We start from the raw sequence: 17865 nt of genomic DNA, 5'->3' as shown, positions 1-17865 counted from the left end.
GAATGAATTTAATTTCTATCAGAAACTTTCAATAACAGAAAAAGAAAATGAAACAAATAGTATTTATTAAAATTATATCTTTAATAGGCTGAGCAATAAAAATAAACATTTCAGTTTTAAGGCAAATTATACATTTATAAAATCAAAAAGCATTTCTTCTTCAAATATTGAAAAATGCTTTATAGTAAAATAACTCACCCTAAAATAGCCTGGAAAGATATTTTCAAATGAAAGGTTTTTATTGCTTTTTTTTTTTCAATCAATTTCATTCTTTTTTTTTTGTACCAAGTCCAAAATGTTGATAGAGAAAAACCAAAATTTACTTCAATCTACTAATCACAAGCAGATTTTTCTTTCACAAATTTTTGATTCCACCACCACAATTTCTAAATGACCAATATCCTGGTATTATTTCACTATTTGAAATATTATGCCGTTATGAATTTAAACAGAAACTCCTGTTTTCTCTCAACATACATCTGGTTGGAGCAGTGCATTAGAATCATGGACAGCTTCAGTAAAAATGTAAACTGCATCACAAATTTGGCACTATGAAAAGTATATGGAAAGGAAATTTTTTTTCTTTTTTAATGATTTCATAAAAATGATAAGCTGATTTAAAACAGATCAATGATATATAATTTAACTTTTGTTTTTTTTTATTGGAAAAATAAGTGAAAAATGTTATTTTAAAATACTTTTTTCTATAACAGATACGTAGTGTGTGTGTGTGTGTGTGTGTGTGTGTATACACATTATTACTTTGTTTTCATTGAGCCATTTAGAAAATATTTCATGGTAATAATAATCCTTTCTACTATAGGCACAAGGCCTGAAATTTGGGGGAGAGGATAGTCGATTTCATCAACCCCAGTGTTTCACTGGTTCTTAATTTATCGACCCCCAAAAGGATGAAAGGCAAAGTCGACCTCAGCAGAATTTGAACTCAGAATGTTAAGACAGATGAAATACAGCTAAGCATTTTGTCTGGCATGCTAACATTTCTGCTAGCTTGTCGCCTTGTTAATAATAATTCTGTTTATGATTCATTGCTAACTTTTTGGAATCTTAGTAAATGGCCCTAAGATAATTTACTCTACTGCGAAATATTACGAAAAATCTTGCATAAGTTGATAATTTGTTCTAAATTCTACAGTAGATATGTAGAGTATGTTATTAAAATGTTTGTAGATATGCTAGTTTATTCAAATCCTTATTTATTTAATAAAATTAAATCATTTATTTGAATGAGAGTTCTCTACCCAAAATGTTAAAACCCATCTCTCAAGACATGATATTACTTTATTTTAAGAATTCTACAAAATGCTTGTGACCCTGAGGTACCTGCTGATGATATAGAAGGGTTTCCAACATTGTGATGGGTTCAAAAGATGAGCTTGCAATATCTCTGAGTAGTTCCTGCAGTTTTTGCATGGGTCAAGCATCCGATGTTTATTTCACCAGCCAGTAATAAGGCTTGGTATCTTGTCTTATCTAGTGTGATTCATTAATCAAAATGTCTAAATTCCACATTTATTTTTGTACAAAATACACAAGAGAATAAAGAGAAACAAAAGTCAATAAAACTTAAAATAATCTTGATTTCCATAATTTAATAATACAATCATACAATATATCCTTTACCTCCAACATATTTTAAATTAACAGTTTCAGATTCTTATTGTCAAATTTGATTTCCTCTCATAATGGTTTCTAATTAAGGTACGAGACCAACAAATTTTTAGGGGAGCAGGCTAGTTAATGTGACCCTCAGTACTAAACTGGAATTCTAGTTCATCTCCTCAGAGTTGAACTCGGAACATAAAGAACTAAAAGAAATACTGATAGGTATTTTGTTTGATGCTCTAACCATCCTGCTACCCATTAAATTATTAACAGTTTACACAGTTTGAATTCTGACATTGATAAGGCCACTACATATTTATAAGATAGGAGGATGTCAATAGTACTTATATATCAACCTCATTTCCATGTCAACTCTGGAAGGATGAAAGGTGAAATTTGCCTCATACATTGTATGTAAAATTAACAACAAAAGAAAATATTTTAATTATTATGTCCTCAGTATTAGCCTCATTAGTTATGCAAAATATATTCAATTTCATTGTTTCAAATGATTGTAAAAACAAGATGTCTCATGGAAAATCTCGAGCATACTGAAACAGCATCCTGTTACACCTCTTGTTTCAGTTTTAAAAAAATCACTAACACCTTTGTAATATTTTTAATTAAACATACTCGGTGAGTATCAATTAATTTTGAAAATAACCAAGAATTTTTAAGGAATTTTGTAAAATAATTTCTCTGTTACTGAGCTAGTACTTGAAATATGATTTAGCAAAAGTTCTTACCTAAAATTAGGAAGCAATGTTTTAAAATAAGTATTAACACTTTAAAATGAATGGTTTGTGTTCATGGAACCAGAGGTAGCCTCAGGCTGCTTGATATCAAAAGAGCAAAAGACATTACCATCAATATAGTTTTAACATCCACTTTTCCATGCTCACATGAACTGGATGAAATTTATTGAAGCAGATTTTCTATGGCTGGATGTCCTTCTTTTAATATATTTCCTTCCATTAGAATAAAGGCATCAATTGACATAATACACACACACATATTTGTGCAGCAGTGGCTGTCTTAACCCTTTAGCATTCAGATTACTGTGAAATGTAATACTTATTTCACATTGTTTTGAACTAAACATGCATTATCTCATAGCTTCGAGATTTTGATGATGTGATTGTTTATTTGTAGAACGACATTGCAGGGTGTGTGAGATCATATCTGTCTCATTTGAACATAAAACAGATGGGATATTTTGGCTGGATATAGCCAGTTTAAATGCAAAAGGGTTAAGGCATGGGACACACTGGTCAGTTACCCTAGTGCAACATGGGTCTATGAGCCCAATACTAATTTATGCATGCTTGGCTCATCAAATGCATATTTATAGGTCTTAGTGAATTGCTTAACCAAGGGGCAGATAATACTGTATAAAAAAGACCCAGGTGTGCATGTGTTTGTGTTTAGTCTGCAAATGGAAGAAAACTTTTATCTTTAGTTTTGTTTTATTTTCATTTATTTTCCTCATGAATTCTATATAAAAAATGCCAGAAGATTACAGTCAACACTGAAGACCATACAATAGTTTTAGAAGTCAGCTCTAAAGTAACTTTAGAATATATTTGGCATTATCAGAAACAAACTATCCAGATAACTCTATTTGGCTGCATGTATTGATCATTTCAGTGATATTTCAAAGTAAATTTACTCAAATCATTTATTTTGAGGATAAATTCAAAAGCAAGTCTTACAAGTATTCAGAAAGTTTAATAGAATTTTAAAGTGATTAAATAGTTTGCAAACCAAGTGTTCTTCCACAAACTTATAAATTAGAAAAATTCCAGTTAACATAAGTAGGGTTTGACAATTATAAATCGCTGAAGTTCATTACTCAGTGACGTCAGCTGCATGAAAAACAATGTACCAAGCTTCCAAAAGCTAATTTATTATAAACTGAGGAAAAGATATAATATTAGCTCAGTGATTAATATACTAATATGTACAAGGGACAACTCTGGACATGTTTTGGTCTTATTTAGACCACTTCAGCAAAGCATACACTTCACTATACCAGCTGAAGTAGTGATGAAGTGAATCACTAAGCAGGTGTTAAAAAAAAACATATTTGAAAAAAATTTGAAACAAAACATACTTGATTAAATACTAATTGTACACAATCTCTAAAACATACAAGAATTTCTATATGTAACATCCGTATTGGGGAAAAGGCTATATAGAATTGTTTAACATGTATGAAGTTTTATTAGTATAAATCATTAATATTTTTACTAGTACTTATAACTAAGAATAATAATCATCATTAGTACAAACCTTAAAATTATATTTGCTGTATCCATTAACTTTTAATTCTATTTTTTTTTAAGAAATACTTTATGAAGAAATGGTTATTGATGAAAAAAACTATTTCAATTTATAAAAATAAAATCTTGCTCAAGAGCAAATGTTTTCCTATCGTGGCTCGGACTTGATATATTTTAATTTCAGCCATGCAGACTTAAATTGTAGTCACAGGCTTTTGGAATGATCTCCCTTTAAAAAGTTTTATTCAATGAAACATTTTTCTTTCTTTCTATATATAATGTATACATACATATGTGATATTTTAAGGTTGCATATTAAAATCTAGTTAAGACTTGTTCTATAAAAATATGAACCTCAAAGTTTCTGCAAATCAGGTATGAAATGGTCAATTGAGGTGTGTTGTTAGTAGATCCAGTTAGAAGGGACCCATTGTGTTTCATTGCTGAGTTCATCAATTGCCTCGCGTAATGACTGGTACGACTGATTGAAGTCATCATTAATAATAATCAAGTCAAAATAGCTTTTATAAACTTGTTCTATCTGCATGCTTTCATCAACCATTCCTAGAAAATCTTCCTCCTGTGAATTACAGAAAAAAAAAAATTCATTAGCAATCTGATTACTACATCTAAATATATCAAGACATCAAAATTTCACAAAATAAAAACACAAAATTACAAAATACAAACCATTTATTTTACTCAAACTACACAGGTTTCCCTACATCTTTTACCCTTACTTTTACAATTTACTTTTACAATTACTGAATTGTGGGCAATGCTGGAGCACCACCTTGAAAGGTTTAGTTACACAAACTGACTCCAGTACTTATTTTCTAAGTCTGGCACATATTGGTCTCTTGTTGAACCATTTAAGTTATGGGTACAAATACAAACCAATAGTCAAGTGGTGGGGTAGGGCAAACACAAACACACAGAATGGGCTTCCTCACAGTTTCTTCTTATCAGATTTAGAAGTTATTAGTTGGTCCAGGAGAGCTATAACTGAAAACACCTGCCCAATGAGCTATGCAGAGGAACTAACCAAAAACCACATGGTTGCAAAGCAAGTTTTTTTTAGTCACACAGCCATGCCTGGTATAGTTAAGGTTATTTTGGAGCTATAGAGTTATTTGCTTGACAAATATCTGCCACAGCCTCAGGTTGACAAAAGTCTTGTGAGAAAAACTAGATAGACAGAAACTGTGTAGAGGCTCAGAGGGACAGTTCCTGTCCTTGGGTGGAAAGTACCCAGCTCACTTTTTGGTACCCCTTTCATAATAGGCCACAGTTGGTTCTAGGATACAAAACAATCCATTTTAAAGTGATACTGTCTAAATTCATCTCTTATAATAACTCAAGAATATTTTGTTCACAAAAGATTTACTCTTTTGCGGATTTCAGTCATTGTATTACCTCCATGCCAGAGTACCTTCAAGGTTTTTAAGCAACCATATTGACCCTAGTATTTATTATATCTTTCATAATTGAAAGCATTTCAGACACATCTCCAGTCTCAAGACAACGTCTTCCTATCAATCTAAAAGCTCTTTGACCCTTTTGATACCAACCCACCTGAGGCCAATCTTGGCTCTGTGGTACAAACATTTTGTTTTCTAGAGTTCTGAATTAAGATCTTTCATCAAAATTAATTGCGGTAAAGACAGTATCACAACAGAAATATGATAACAAGGGTAGGGTCCATAAGTTTGTCCTTTTACTAAGTCATGTTGAAAGTGAATTCAAACCTTTATTTGATGACTTATATCAGGAGTTTTCAAACTTTTTGACTTGCGAACCCCTTTATATTTCAGGCTTTACCTTAGGGACCCCCTTATAAACGCTTATGAAATTTACACATAAATATTTACTTAAAATAACATATATTTCTACATTTATTTATTTAACAGTATTTAACAAATAGGTTTATTGTCAATTAAAAGATTTCGATTAAAAAACATATATAAAATCAAATTGCCCATAAACAATATTTGCTGTCCACGGACACCCTTTCTTGTCCTTGCGGACCCCTTGTGGTCTGGGGACCACAGTTTGAAAACCCCTGACTTATATCATCTAAAAGCAAATGTAAATCCTCTGATATAGTAGTTACATCAATGTAACCACTGGACACTGGCTTCATTATGAGGTAAAGAAGGTTGCTTTTCAACCTTGTGATTCTAGGTTCAATTTAATTGAACAACACCTTGATCAGGTGTTTTCTACCATTGCCATTGGTTGACCAATGTTTTATGAGTGGAACTTGAATGGAAACAATGTAGAAGACCATCATACCCTGTGTGTGTGTGTGTGTGTGTGTGTGTGTGTGTTTGTGTGTATGGTGCAATGCGTACATGTACATTGTTTTTGAATTTGCCAACTACACAGTATAGTAGGGTCAGTTGGGCACCATCTGTAAAAAAAAACAGCATCATGACGCAATTCACTTTGCCAGAAATTTGGAAACAACATGCTGTACTGCTTGGCATTCATGCTGGAAACTGCAATATGAACATTTCAGAGTATTTGGGTGTCAATCTATGGACATGTACCAAGAGTAATAAAAATCAAACATCCAGTCAACATCATGGTATTTCGAGTGATCACTAGTGATGGTGTTGTTATGCTTCCATTCATCTTCCCACACAACCTCAGACTCAACACAGAGGCCTACATCAAGTGCCTGGAGGAGGTAGTCTGCTCTGGGTCAAAAGGTTGGCTGCTGGAAGACCCTATGTCTGTCAACAGGACTCTGCACCATGCCACACAAGCAAGGAGTACCAATCTTAAGTAAAAATATGTACTAGGGTCACTTTGTTGAACTAAATTCTTCAAGGTGATGCCCTAATATGAGCGTAGTCCAATGACTGAAACAAATAAAAGATAAAGGATAAGTGCCTGAGCAATGAAGTTGCAAACCTTAATCTTTTAGCATTTAAACCAGCCATATCCAGTGAAAATATTCTACCCATTCTCTGTTCAAGGTCACCAGATCTTACCTATCACACCTATCTTACACGGTCATTCTAAAAATAAACAATTTCAACATCAAAATCTTGAAGTTATAAGGTAACGCATGATTAATTCAAAACAATGTGAATAAATTAGCATTACATCTGACAGCACCTGGATGCTAAACAATTAAAATATTTTTTTATAACAAAATATTAAGCAGGGAAACTAAGCTATGTAGTGACTTTTGCAATGCAATAATTATTCTAAGTATAATTGTTTTAAAGAGGATGACCTCAATTCAAAAATCAATACAGATGAGCATTTATATATGTGAATAAGACAATAATAAACTTACAGTTTTTAACTCCATACGTCCCTGTGAAAATAAAAAAGAAATATCAGTATAATCTCAGAATAGTTAAATTATGTTATGTTGTTTAATTAATTTTAGAGAAAAAAAAATTTACAGATTTTGTTGGCAATTATTATAACATGTCAAGATACTGGTATCCCAGAATCCCTTGCATCAATAAGCCAATTGTGTTATGAACATAGTCATCATAAATGGGTGATACATAACATACATAACAGCAACTAGCACATTTTATGTTGGAAGCTGCCAGGATGCATTAAGAATAAATATGCTAGTCAACATTTATTATAAATCTTGTATATGATGGGCTTCCATACAATGCATAGGTCAAAGATTACAAAAATTAGTTTAATGACTAACACTTACTCTGTAGCCTCTAGCTTGTTTACCAAGCTCATGCATCTCTCTTAACACATCTGCACTTGGAGCAGCTATGAACACAATGAAGGGTAAAAATTCTGCAGTTTTCAAAATTTTCAAAGACTGAAAAACAGAAAATTGAATTAAAAAAAAAAAATAGGAGTATTTTTCATCATAGAAGTTATGTGAGATCTAAATAAAGTAGAACTTGATGTTTGGGTAGCACCAAAGGACAAAAAACTGGAACAAATGCTATAAGGAATCAAGCAACAAGCTGTAAATATAATTATAGCAGCAAATTGTAAAATACAATTATTGTAAGACAGAGAAACTTCTAATAAAAGAATTAAATTTTAACAATTATTTGTGCTTTATTACTACAGGCAATACATCACAGCTAGAATAAGATAAGATATTTTCTTTAATAAAGTTTAAAATTTATTAATTCAAATTCATTTGTAAATAAAACAGCCTCGAAATTAGAAAAGAAAAATGCTTTATCAGAAGACATATTTGATAACTAACAGTTTGGAGATGATAAATATATAATTTTATGAAGATGAATTTCCTGAACACAGAATGTGGATACTGTTGGCTGGTAGCTGATATCATAGTCAAGGGTTGACCAATATCTTGTGACAATTGAGAGGTAGAAACTGAATTTGGTCATGTATGTGTGTGTGCATGTGTGTGTTTGTGGGAATGAGTTTGTATATCTGTCTTCATTTGTAGACAGAAATACAAACTCACTTTATACACAAAACCTCACATTCACATGGTGTCACTGCATTTGACATCATGTTGTTCAACAGACAAGGAATATCCCTATGGGGAACACTACCTTGGTGGGAGTTGATGTCAAGAAGGGCAACTAGCTGTAGTAAAATTTGCTCGAGCATAGTCTCATTTGACCCATGCAACATGGAAAAATGGATGTTAAAACAACAATAATGAATCTTCAGAACAAAGAGTAACAAGATAGGAATTAAGTTCATTTCCTCAACCTAGTCATATATATATCTGTACACAGGTGTGTACAAATAGATGTGTATGTATGTATGTATGTGTGTATAAATAAATAAATATATAATACACACACACACACACACACAAGGTCTGATCACAAAGCATCAGGACTGGAGCTACAGAAAGAAAACTACAAAACAATTTGGCATTTAATCTCCTTTGAAGTAGTCCCTTTCTGAAGCTACTTTATCCAGCATTGCTTTGACAGATTCATTCCTGGAACTTTTTAGGGGATAGCAAGCAGCTACCTCACTGTTTTCTCTTGGATTTCCTCGACATCTTGAAATCTTGTTCCTTTCAAGTGGGATTCTTTTCAAGCCTTGGTTTCAGGGTCAAAGTCTAGACCCACAATTTGTTACCTGTTACAACCATTTTCAAAACATTGTCTTCCTTGACACAATCAAAGAAATCCTGTGCAGCCAAAACCTTATCTTCTGTTTGAGATTACCAGTCTACACACTACTTCCAAGCGTGGCTATAAACAACAGAAATAAGCAAGAACATTATAACTTAGTGTGAGAGTTCAAGGTCAATCTGTGCCAAGTGGCTTCACTTTGTGTACCTTAGCTCCATGACTACAGGATCAGTCTCAATACTTTTTGATCATACCTCATATATATAAACCTCACTAACTTCACCTCATTATCTTTGTTACCAACTCCATTAACCCTTTTATTATCATATTTCTATTTAAATATTCTGCTTTTGTTTCAGTTAATTCTGGAAATAATGATGGATTTAGCAAAATAACTGTCATTATTAAGCTGAAATTTTGCTGGAAGGTTTTAATTTAAAACAGGAAGTTTGTGTCAGACAATAAAGGATGTTCTCAAATGGGTTAGTATCAAAAGGATTAAGAGAGCTTAAATAGGCCATGGAAATACACTACTTCCTCATAGGTAAACAAATAAAAAGACAGCTGGCACATCTTGAATATATAAAAGAACTAATGTATTGGTTGCCATCATTGTTTTATGGCTGTGCTGTAGTTGTATTAAGTGGAGTAAATGGAAAAAAACTGAGGAAGGAATGGAATGATAAAAGACTAATGACAGGGTGTCTTGCAGTTGATTTTTTAAACAAACAGCATGCAGAACAGACATAGAATAATGATGATAGTGATACTGATATATATATATATATATATATATATATATATATATAGATATATAGATATATATATAGATATATAGATATATATATATATATATATATAGATATATAGATATATATATAGATATATAGATATATATATATATATATATATATATATTTCTTATACTCTTTAACAAAATATTTACTACCAGTGAGGGTGCAATGCCAGCTGGTTATGGTGTTGCACTCATGATTGCTAGATCATGGTTTCAATTCCTGGACTAGGTGGTGCATTGTGTTTTTGAGTAAAACACTTCATCCCACATTACTCCAGTTCACTCAAGTGTAACTGAGTAACCCCACTCCTCATAACAAGCTTGCATCCCATTCAAGGGGAATGTAATCTTGATCACTCATACACCATGGAAACCAACCCTATGCATCCTGGATCTTGAGACAGTAAATATCCAAAGATTAATGGATGGTATTTTGTACTCTCTTTATCAATGTCTCTTACCGTAGGGTTGACATCTAAAACACACATCTTTGAAGACTGGATAACATCAATTATTGTATCAATCTTGGTGCCATACAAATTGCCATTGTATTCGCCATGTTCAAGGAATTTCTCATTTCTTATTTCTTCTTCCATTACTTCTCGTTCCATGAAATAGTAACCTTGGCCATGTTTCTCCCCATCTCGGGGAGCCCTAGAAGTATCTGGAAACCAAAAACAGAATAGAAATTAAATGCTAATTAATTAATAATTATCCTAAAATGTTGTTCTTAAACCCAAGTCACTTCTAATCAAAGAAACCTATGAACAAAGACATTCCAGATGTAATCACCAATGTTCCCTCTAAACTGTGCATTTGGAAATAAGCACGTCTTACAACTAGGAAAGAAAAAATGTGCACATATTTTGCAGAGGAAGATAATTTGCACACAGGTAAAGTTCTGCACATCTATATATATCCAGTGGCTACCATTTCTGTCTTTCTTAACTTATTGCCACTTTCTGCTGCATCTTTTAACCTTGTGGTGCACCTGAGCACAGCATGCATTAAGCTCAAACCCATTAGCATGCTGGACAAAATGCTTAGCAAGGTCAACTTTGCCTTTTATCCTTTCAAAATCAATAAAAAATAAGTACCAGTTGAATACTGGTACTCAACAATTTCAGGCTTTGTGCCTATGGTAAAAAGGATTATCATCATCATAATTCCCATGAAGAATTAGTGTGATAGTGTGTCCATCCAACATGCTTCCATAGATACTGTTTGACAAATTTCATTCACAAGGCTTCAGTTAAGCTGAAGATATGGTAGAAGACATTTGCACAAGGTGTTGAGCAATGGGATTTAAATCATAACCTCATGGTTGAGAAGTCAAATTTTTAACCACTTGGGCCATCCCATTAGGTAAACACACACATACACATACAACACAATTTTTTCAAAATTTACTAAATTAGAGTTCAAATGTGTTATTAATAATTTAATGCATCCAATTATAATTGGTTGCATTGACAAAATTAAATTTGAAGACCAATAAACTTTGCTTGCAAAGACCTGTTGAAGCAAGTGAAATCAAAATTGCTGACATGACCGATGACAGCACTGCCTGATTGGCACTCATGCCAGTGAAATGTTAAAAGCACCATCCGAGCATGATCATTGCCAGGGCCGCTGATTGGCTACCATGCCATTCGAGTGTGATTGTTACCTTACTGGCACATGTGCCGGTGGCACGTGAAAAACAACTTTTAAGTGTCGCCGAACTAGCTCCATGCAGGTAGCATGTAAAAAATACCTTTTGAGCATGGTCATTGCCAGATTCACCTGACAATGAGTGGCAGGCGTTAGTAAGGGCATCCAACTGTTGAAACTTTGCCAGATCAGATTGGAGACTGGTGCAGCTTTCTGGCTCGCAAGTCCTCAGTCAAACCGTCCATACCTATTGCCAGCATGGAAAGTGGATGTTAAACGATGATGAAAGTTTACTGTTTAAATTCTAAAACAGAAACATTGCAAAAACAAAACACACTGTACATGTTTACATTAAAATAAAATATTAGAATGAATATAAAGAGCTTAGGAAAGAGAAAGAAAATATGATAATCATCTTGTATATTCTCTATATAACTACACCAGCATTTTGTTGAAATGTAAACGTATTCACTGATCAATTCCATGTTAATAATGGATATAATTTAATAAATAAATTAACAGATTTATACAGATTCTCATAAATACATTAATACAACATTGATCAAAATACACCTTCTAGATTTACTGAAATAGTCTCAAAATTTTTTAGAACAGATTTTAATTGCTAATATATTGTGTACATACACACATCTTCACATATACATACATGCACACATATCAATATAGGGTTGGATTTTGATGGTGCTCCAGCTTATCTTTTAGTCACAAAGAGAAGCAGTGCTCATGACCTCTTAAAGGGTATTCCCCCTCCTGGAGTCTACTAAAGACACTCAAGGTGCCAGGTGATGGTATTAAACTAAATGATGGATTATGTCTGCCACCTAAGTAGGCCATAGAGGGATTTGAACTCAGAATGTAAAGAAGTGGAACAAATACTGAAAGCCACCCAGTGCGACTTTCTTACAGTTCTGCCACTCCAGAAGAATGAAAAGCAAAGTTGGACTTTGGCTGCATTTGAACTCAGAGCAGCTGTCAGAACGATGCTACTAGGAATTCTATCCCACTTTCTAATGAATATCTATTAGCCACCTTATAGGAATATCAATAATTCCACATTCCTTCAAATTTTAGATGCAAATATGTAAGCACCTATTTAGGTACATCATACCACCTCATTTAACACTACAACCTGGTACATAAGTACTTCACACTGTAGCAAATTTAGAAACCAGGCTCCTGAAAAGGTATTAGCATGACATTATAATGCACTGAGATCCGCTACACTTTCCTAGAAGCTAACATTTGAGGACTGATCCAATCTAGACCCTCACATCACTGCCTACTAACACACAAATTCCTCATTCCTATCCATGATAAAAGTTACTCAATCCCTGTCTATAACCCACTTCTACTGTCCAGACTTCATTCTATACTAAAACCTCACTCCAAAAGCTCTGTATGTCTGCATAGACACAGATTTCTCCATTCTTGCAATTCATCTCTCTCACCTGGATATTAGCAACAAAGATCCCCATTTACACTGGCTCTAAGTCTTTCCCACCCCAAGACAATCCAGTCATTTTCAAGAGAGTGCATTAGCCAATCTAGGAACTCATCCAATCTGTGATGTGGGGGAGATTTGGCTATTATTTCTAATAGGTCAAGTGATCAAATAGATGCTCATTTAAGTAAATATTCACAACATAAATTGTATGGACTTATTGTATTACCAATAAGTCTATGAAATTTATGAAAACACTTAACACCACATATATTGGAATATTTATTGAAATATCAGTTAGTGATTCTACTTACGAGGCATGGCAGCAGCAAATAACCTGGGATCATTTTTTATTAGCCGTTCTTTTAATGATCGACGTCCAACACCCGTTGCACCAACCAGCACTAAAGTCTTCCGTTGAAACTGGGGCATTTTAATAACCTCTTCATAAATCATCAAGTCACAGGCATCAAAATCTGAAAGAACAAATAGGGACAAAAAAATGGCATTTTGATAATGTTAACGAGTTGAATTACAGCAACATCTAAGGAGAAAAGGCAGCACTCATGACTTTTACATAGATTATCCAAGACTAGTGGGGAAAAGGATAGGAAATCTTCAATCTAGAGACCTAACTTAAATATGGGCAACAGAGTGGATCCTGCTAAAGGTATCAAAATACCAGATGGTTGTGGTGTTAGACTAGATGATGTGTAGTGTCTCATCATCATCGTCAAACGTCCGCTTTCCATGCTAGCATGGGTTGGACGATTTGACTGAGGACTGGTGAAACCAGATGGCTACACCAGGCTCCAATCTGATTTAGCAGAGTTTCTACAGCTGGATGCCCTTCCTAATGCCAACTATCACCTCAAAAAGGAATAGTCTTTTTGACAGAATTCTATACAATCCCTGTCAACTAAATTTCACTTGCAAGGATGTGGTCAACCCGAGGTCCCAGAAGAAAGCATATTCTTCAAGATACTGCACAGTGAGTTTGAACCAAAAATCACATAGCTGTGAGGGCAATTTCTTCACCACACTACCAATTTTCTTACAACATTACTATTGTTGTATAACTAAGTTAGCATTTTGTTGAAATATAAACGTATTCACTGATCAATTCTATGTTAATAATGGATATAATTTAATAATTAAATTAACAAATTTATACAGATTCTCATAAATACATTAATACAACATTGATCAAAATACACTGTCTAGATTTACTGAAATAGATTCTAGATTAACTGAAATAGAAAAAATTCAATCCAGCTTTAACCATCGTGTCTTCATCAAAGTATGTAGGACTTTATCAAATGTATCCCCTTGATGTGATTTAAGGAAAGTTTCTTGCATGTTGAATGGCTTTTAAGACAGTGCAACAAAGACGAGAAAGTATATTCTTCATTAAAACCACTTTTTGGAACCAATTTATTAACTAACACTTAATTTTGTTCTGTTAAACACTAAGTGCATCATTATTCCACACTACTATACTACTGTATGTGGTTCAATTAAAAGATAGATAAATTAGTTGCTTGTTGAAGTTATCTGTACAGATTTTCTATAGAAATTATAGCCAACACTAATTTGTTACCACATTTCATATCCAAATATGTCTGATGTAAACAACAACAATGCAATCAAAGATGGGAAAATACATAATGGGTGTACATGCATATTTCAGGAGTTCTTGCTCCTTCTTCGGCACCGCATCCAATCCATTAACTGTCCACGAACTCATTGCTTAAATAGCCACTAAATATAGCAGTGTAACATTATTGTTACATAGTTGGGATTGCTTGGACAACTTGACTGATAAATCAGTGATTTGTAAAATATTTTATACAATCATTGATAAAATAGTACTTTTATTGAGTTATTAAAAAGAAATTAAATAAAATGGTGATCTTTAGTAAAACTTACTCTGCATCAACATCATTTAATGTTTGGCTTCCATGCTGGTATGGATTGCATAGTTTAACAGGGTTTGATGAGTCAGATGATTGTATCATGCACCAATATCTGCTCTGGCACAGTTTCTATGGTTGGATACTTTTCTTAATGCCAACCAGTGTACTGGATGCATTTTCCATTGCACCAACAGTAAGTAAAAATAGCCTTATAAGTTACAAGGCCCTAAAAGTGGCCTCTAAAAACTGAATATATTTTGTATAAAACAGAATTTCATGTAAATACAATAGAATATATCATACCTTTGTTGTTCTTGGTACTGTATTTCACCTTCTTTTTCCTCCTCAAACCACAAACTGAAGTGTAAAAAAGTAGAGAAGCAAATGTAAACATAAATGCCGATATGACAAAAAACAAAAAAAAGAAAAAAAAACGATTTAGTTAATATGACATCACTAAGGAGAAGCAATGTATCTTTTAGTTTGAAAGAAGAAAAAAAGAAAAAATTCTTAAGTATACTTTGAGAGATGTTGATAGTCATACACTGAAGCACGATGCATATGTCAACATTTTGTGGTACATATTTATATAGCAACCAACTTGATTGATACTGGGGTTAGCATTTTTGAGGAAAATGAGGCCTTCAGAATGAAACTACTATTTTACCCTGAAAATATAGATTTGCTAGCATATAGTTCTAGCTAGCAACAGCAATAGATTATTTGATAATTTAAACATTTGTATAAGCTGGTAATCCATGACATACTGAGGCAGGTATATAATAACCCCGTATATAACAAAAACAAAGAAAGAAATACAGATAAAAACGGTTTGAATCTTTCTGTTAAATCTTTTTGTTGCTTCTTTCAATCAGCAGAAGATATTTATGGTTGGTAGATTTTTCAAAATAAATCACACCTCCAATATAAGTAGCCCTTTTTTAAAGACCATTTTAAAAATGTCCTCTCTCTGTCTGTCTGTCTCTCTCTCTCTCTCTCTCTCTCTCAAACTGGTAATTTTTGCATTGGAACAAATAATGTCAATGTTTCAGAATAGTCTCTACTTTTTGACTTGTAGAAATTCTTTCCTATTTTCCGCTGCCACATATATGGATAGCTTATTGCCATCTTCAGTTACTATTAACAAATCCTCACTTGATTAACACATTATCTGATGGAAACAATAATGTACAGATAAATATGGAGTTTAGAATTCATATTCTTTATTAATATTTTGTTGTAACCCAGTGAAGAACATATAATTCTATATTAACTTAATAAGCTGTCAAAAGTAGTCAACAAATCTGAGATTAGTATCAGCAATACACCAGAGAGAATTCTCACTTACTCAAGTCATGTTAAAAGATAGGGAGTTGAGAATTGCTTTTATGTGGCTTCAATGAACATTCTTGCTTTATATTTAAAGGCAATAGGTAGCAGAAACAGTAGTATTTTACTTTATTTAGTCATTTGTTTTACATTGAATGCCTTGCTTTATTTGGTCATTTCTTTCACATTGATTTTAAAATCCTATGAGGATTGTGTTACCGCATAGCATTCAGCAATTGATAAAATAATTACCAGTGATAGGCAATTATCAGCAAGATTAATCAAATGTGCCTTCCTCACAAATTCCTGACAGATAGATGTTAATGCTATAAATCATTCATCATCATAAACGTCATAGTTATAACATCCATCCACATTTTCATGTTTGCATGGGTCAGAAGGAATTCACTGAGGTAGATTTTCTATGGCCAGATGTCCATCCTATTGTAAAAGTTCTCATGCTTCCAAGCAAATTAATATTTCCCTATGACTGGACCTGTTTGCATGGAAGATTGGAAATGAAGAGCACCATTCAAGACAAGGAAACATAACTCACACCATTGTGTGTGTATGTGTATTAGACACACAACAGGCTTCTTTCAGTTTCCATAAACCAAATCTACTGGACAAGAATTTTACAGTCATTTATTGTTATTCTCAAATAAAATACTAGAACAGGACTCACAGAAACTCTTTGAATTGTCATATTCAGGGCAAACAAATGCTTTCCTCTTTTCTTCAAGGGAGCGAGATGGTATAATGCCAGCACTTCCTTTACTATCGACTTTACGAGCCTAAAATACAGCAGAAAATTAAGCAGTGTATTGATTTACAAGAACAATAAAAAAAAAACTTTCAATAAGAATTAATGAAAACAACATGGACCTGGTTACACAAGGCAGTAAAATCAAAGACAAACTAGACATAAACATTCAAAACATTTTGCTTCCCAACCACATTATTCTGGGTTCAGTCCCTCTGCGTGGCACCTTGGGCAAGTGCCTTCTGCTGTAGCATTGGGCCGACCAAAGTCTTGAGTGGATTTGGTAGAAAGAAGTCTATTGTGTGTACGTATGTGTGTCTATATATATATATATATATATATATATATGAAGGCACATGGCTTAGTGGTTAGGGTATTTGGCTTGCAATCATAGGGTTGTGAGTTCGTTTTCCAGCGGTGCATTGTCTCCTTGAGCAAAACACTTTATTTCACGGTGCTCCAGTCCACTCAGCTGGCAAAAATGAGTAGTACCTGTACTTCAAGGGCCCAGCCTTGTCACACTGAATCTTCCTGAGAAGTATGTGAAGGAGTATGCGTGTCTGTGGAGTGCTCAGCCACTTTCATGTTAATCTCAGGAGCAAGCTGTTCCATTGATCGGATCAACTGGAACCCTCATTGTAGTAAGCGATAGAGTGTCAGTATATATATATATATATATATATTCATGTGTGTGTGTGTTTGCCCTCCCCTCCACCTCACTTGACAACCTATGTTGGTGTGTTCACATCCCTGTAACTTAGTGGTTTGGCAAAAGAGACCAATAGAATAAGTACCAGGCTTACAAAGAATAAGTCCTGGGGTCGATCTCTTCGACTAAAAGGCGGTGCTCCAGCATGACCACAGTCAAATGACTGAAACAAGTAAAATAAAATATAGTTGTGTAATTTTATTGAAGTCTTCTTGAGAACATCAATAACGCATTTAGGATTAACTCATTGTCTTGATTTA

At 33.5% G+C, this 17865-nt stretch overlaps 1 protein-coding gene across 14 annotated transcripts in view; it reads right to left on the bottom strand.

Annotated features, from left to right (window-relative positions):
• Positions 1-62: 62 nt before the first annotated feature.
• LOC106878551 (protein PALS2) overlaps positions 63-17865 on the bottom strand; it is a 97597-nt gene continuing 79794 nt past the window's right edge. For 8 of the 14 annotated variants that reach the window (XM_089346894.1, XM_089346881.1, XM_089346879.1 and 5 more), the window contains 7 exons: positions 16819-16927; positions 15108-15161; positions 13203-13364; positions 10235-10437; positions 7603-7719; positions 7219-7239; positions 648-4488 (listed from right to left, as the gene is read on the bottom strand). In XM_089346894.1, coding sequence (XP_089203020.1) covers positions 4312-4488; positions 7219-7239; positions 7603-7719; positions 10235-10437; positions 13203-13364; positions 15108-15161; positions 16819-16927 — 843 coding nt within the window. In that variant the 3' untranslated portion in view covers positions 648-4311. Of the gene's footprint in view, positions 550-647; positions 4489-7218; positions 7240-7602; positions 7720-10234; positions 10438-13202; positions 13365-15107; positions 15162-16818; positions 16928-17865 lie in introns of those variants that run through there. The other 6 variants (XM_089346900.1, XM_089346899.1, XM_014927794.3 and 3 more) reach the window with 2 other exon arrangements.

The sequence above is a fragment of the Octopus bimaculoides genome, chromosome 2 (genome assembly GCF_046866305.1).
Source record: "Octopus bimaculoides isolate indiv1 chromosome 2, ASM4686630v1, whole genome shotgun sequence".
Classification (NCBI taxonomy): domain Eukaryota; kingdom Metazoa; phylum Mollusca; class Cephalopoda; order Octopoda; family Octopodidae; genus Octopus; species Octopus bimaculoides.
Note: the sequence above shows the minus strand (reverse complement) of the source record. Positions and strands in the feature narration are given on the sequence as shown.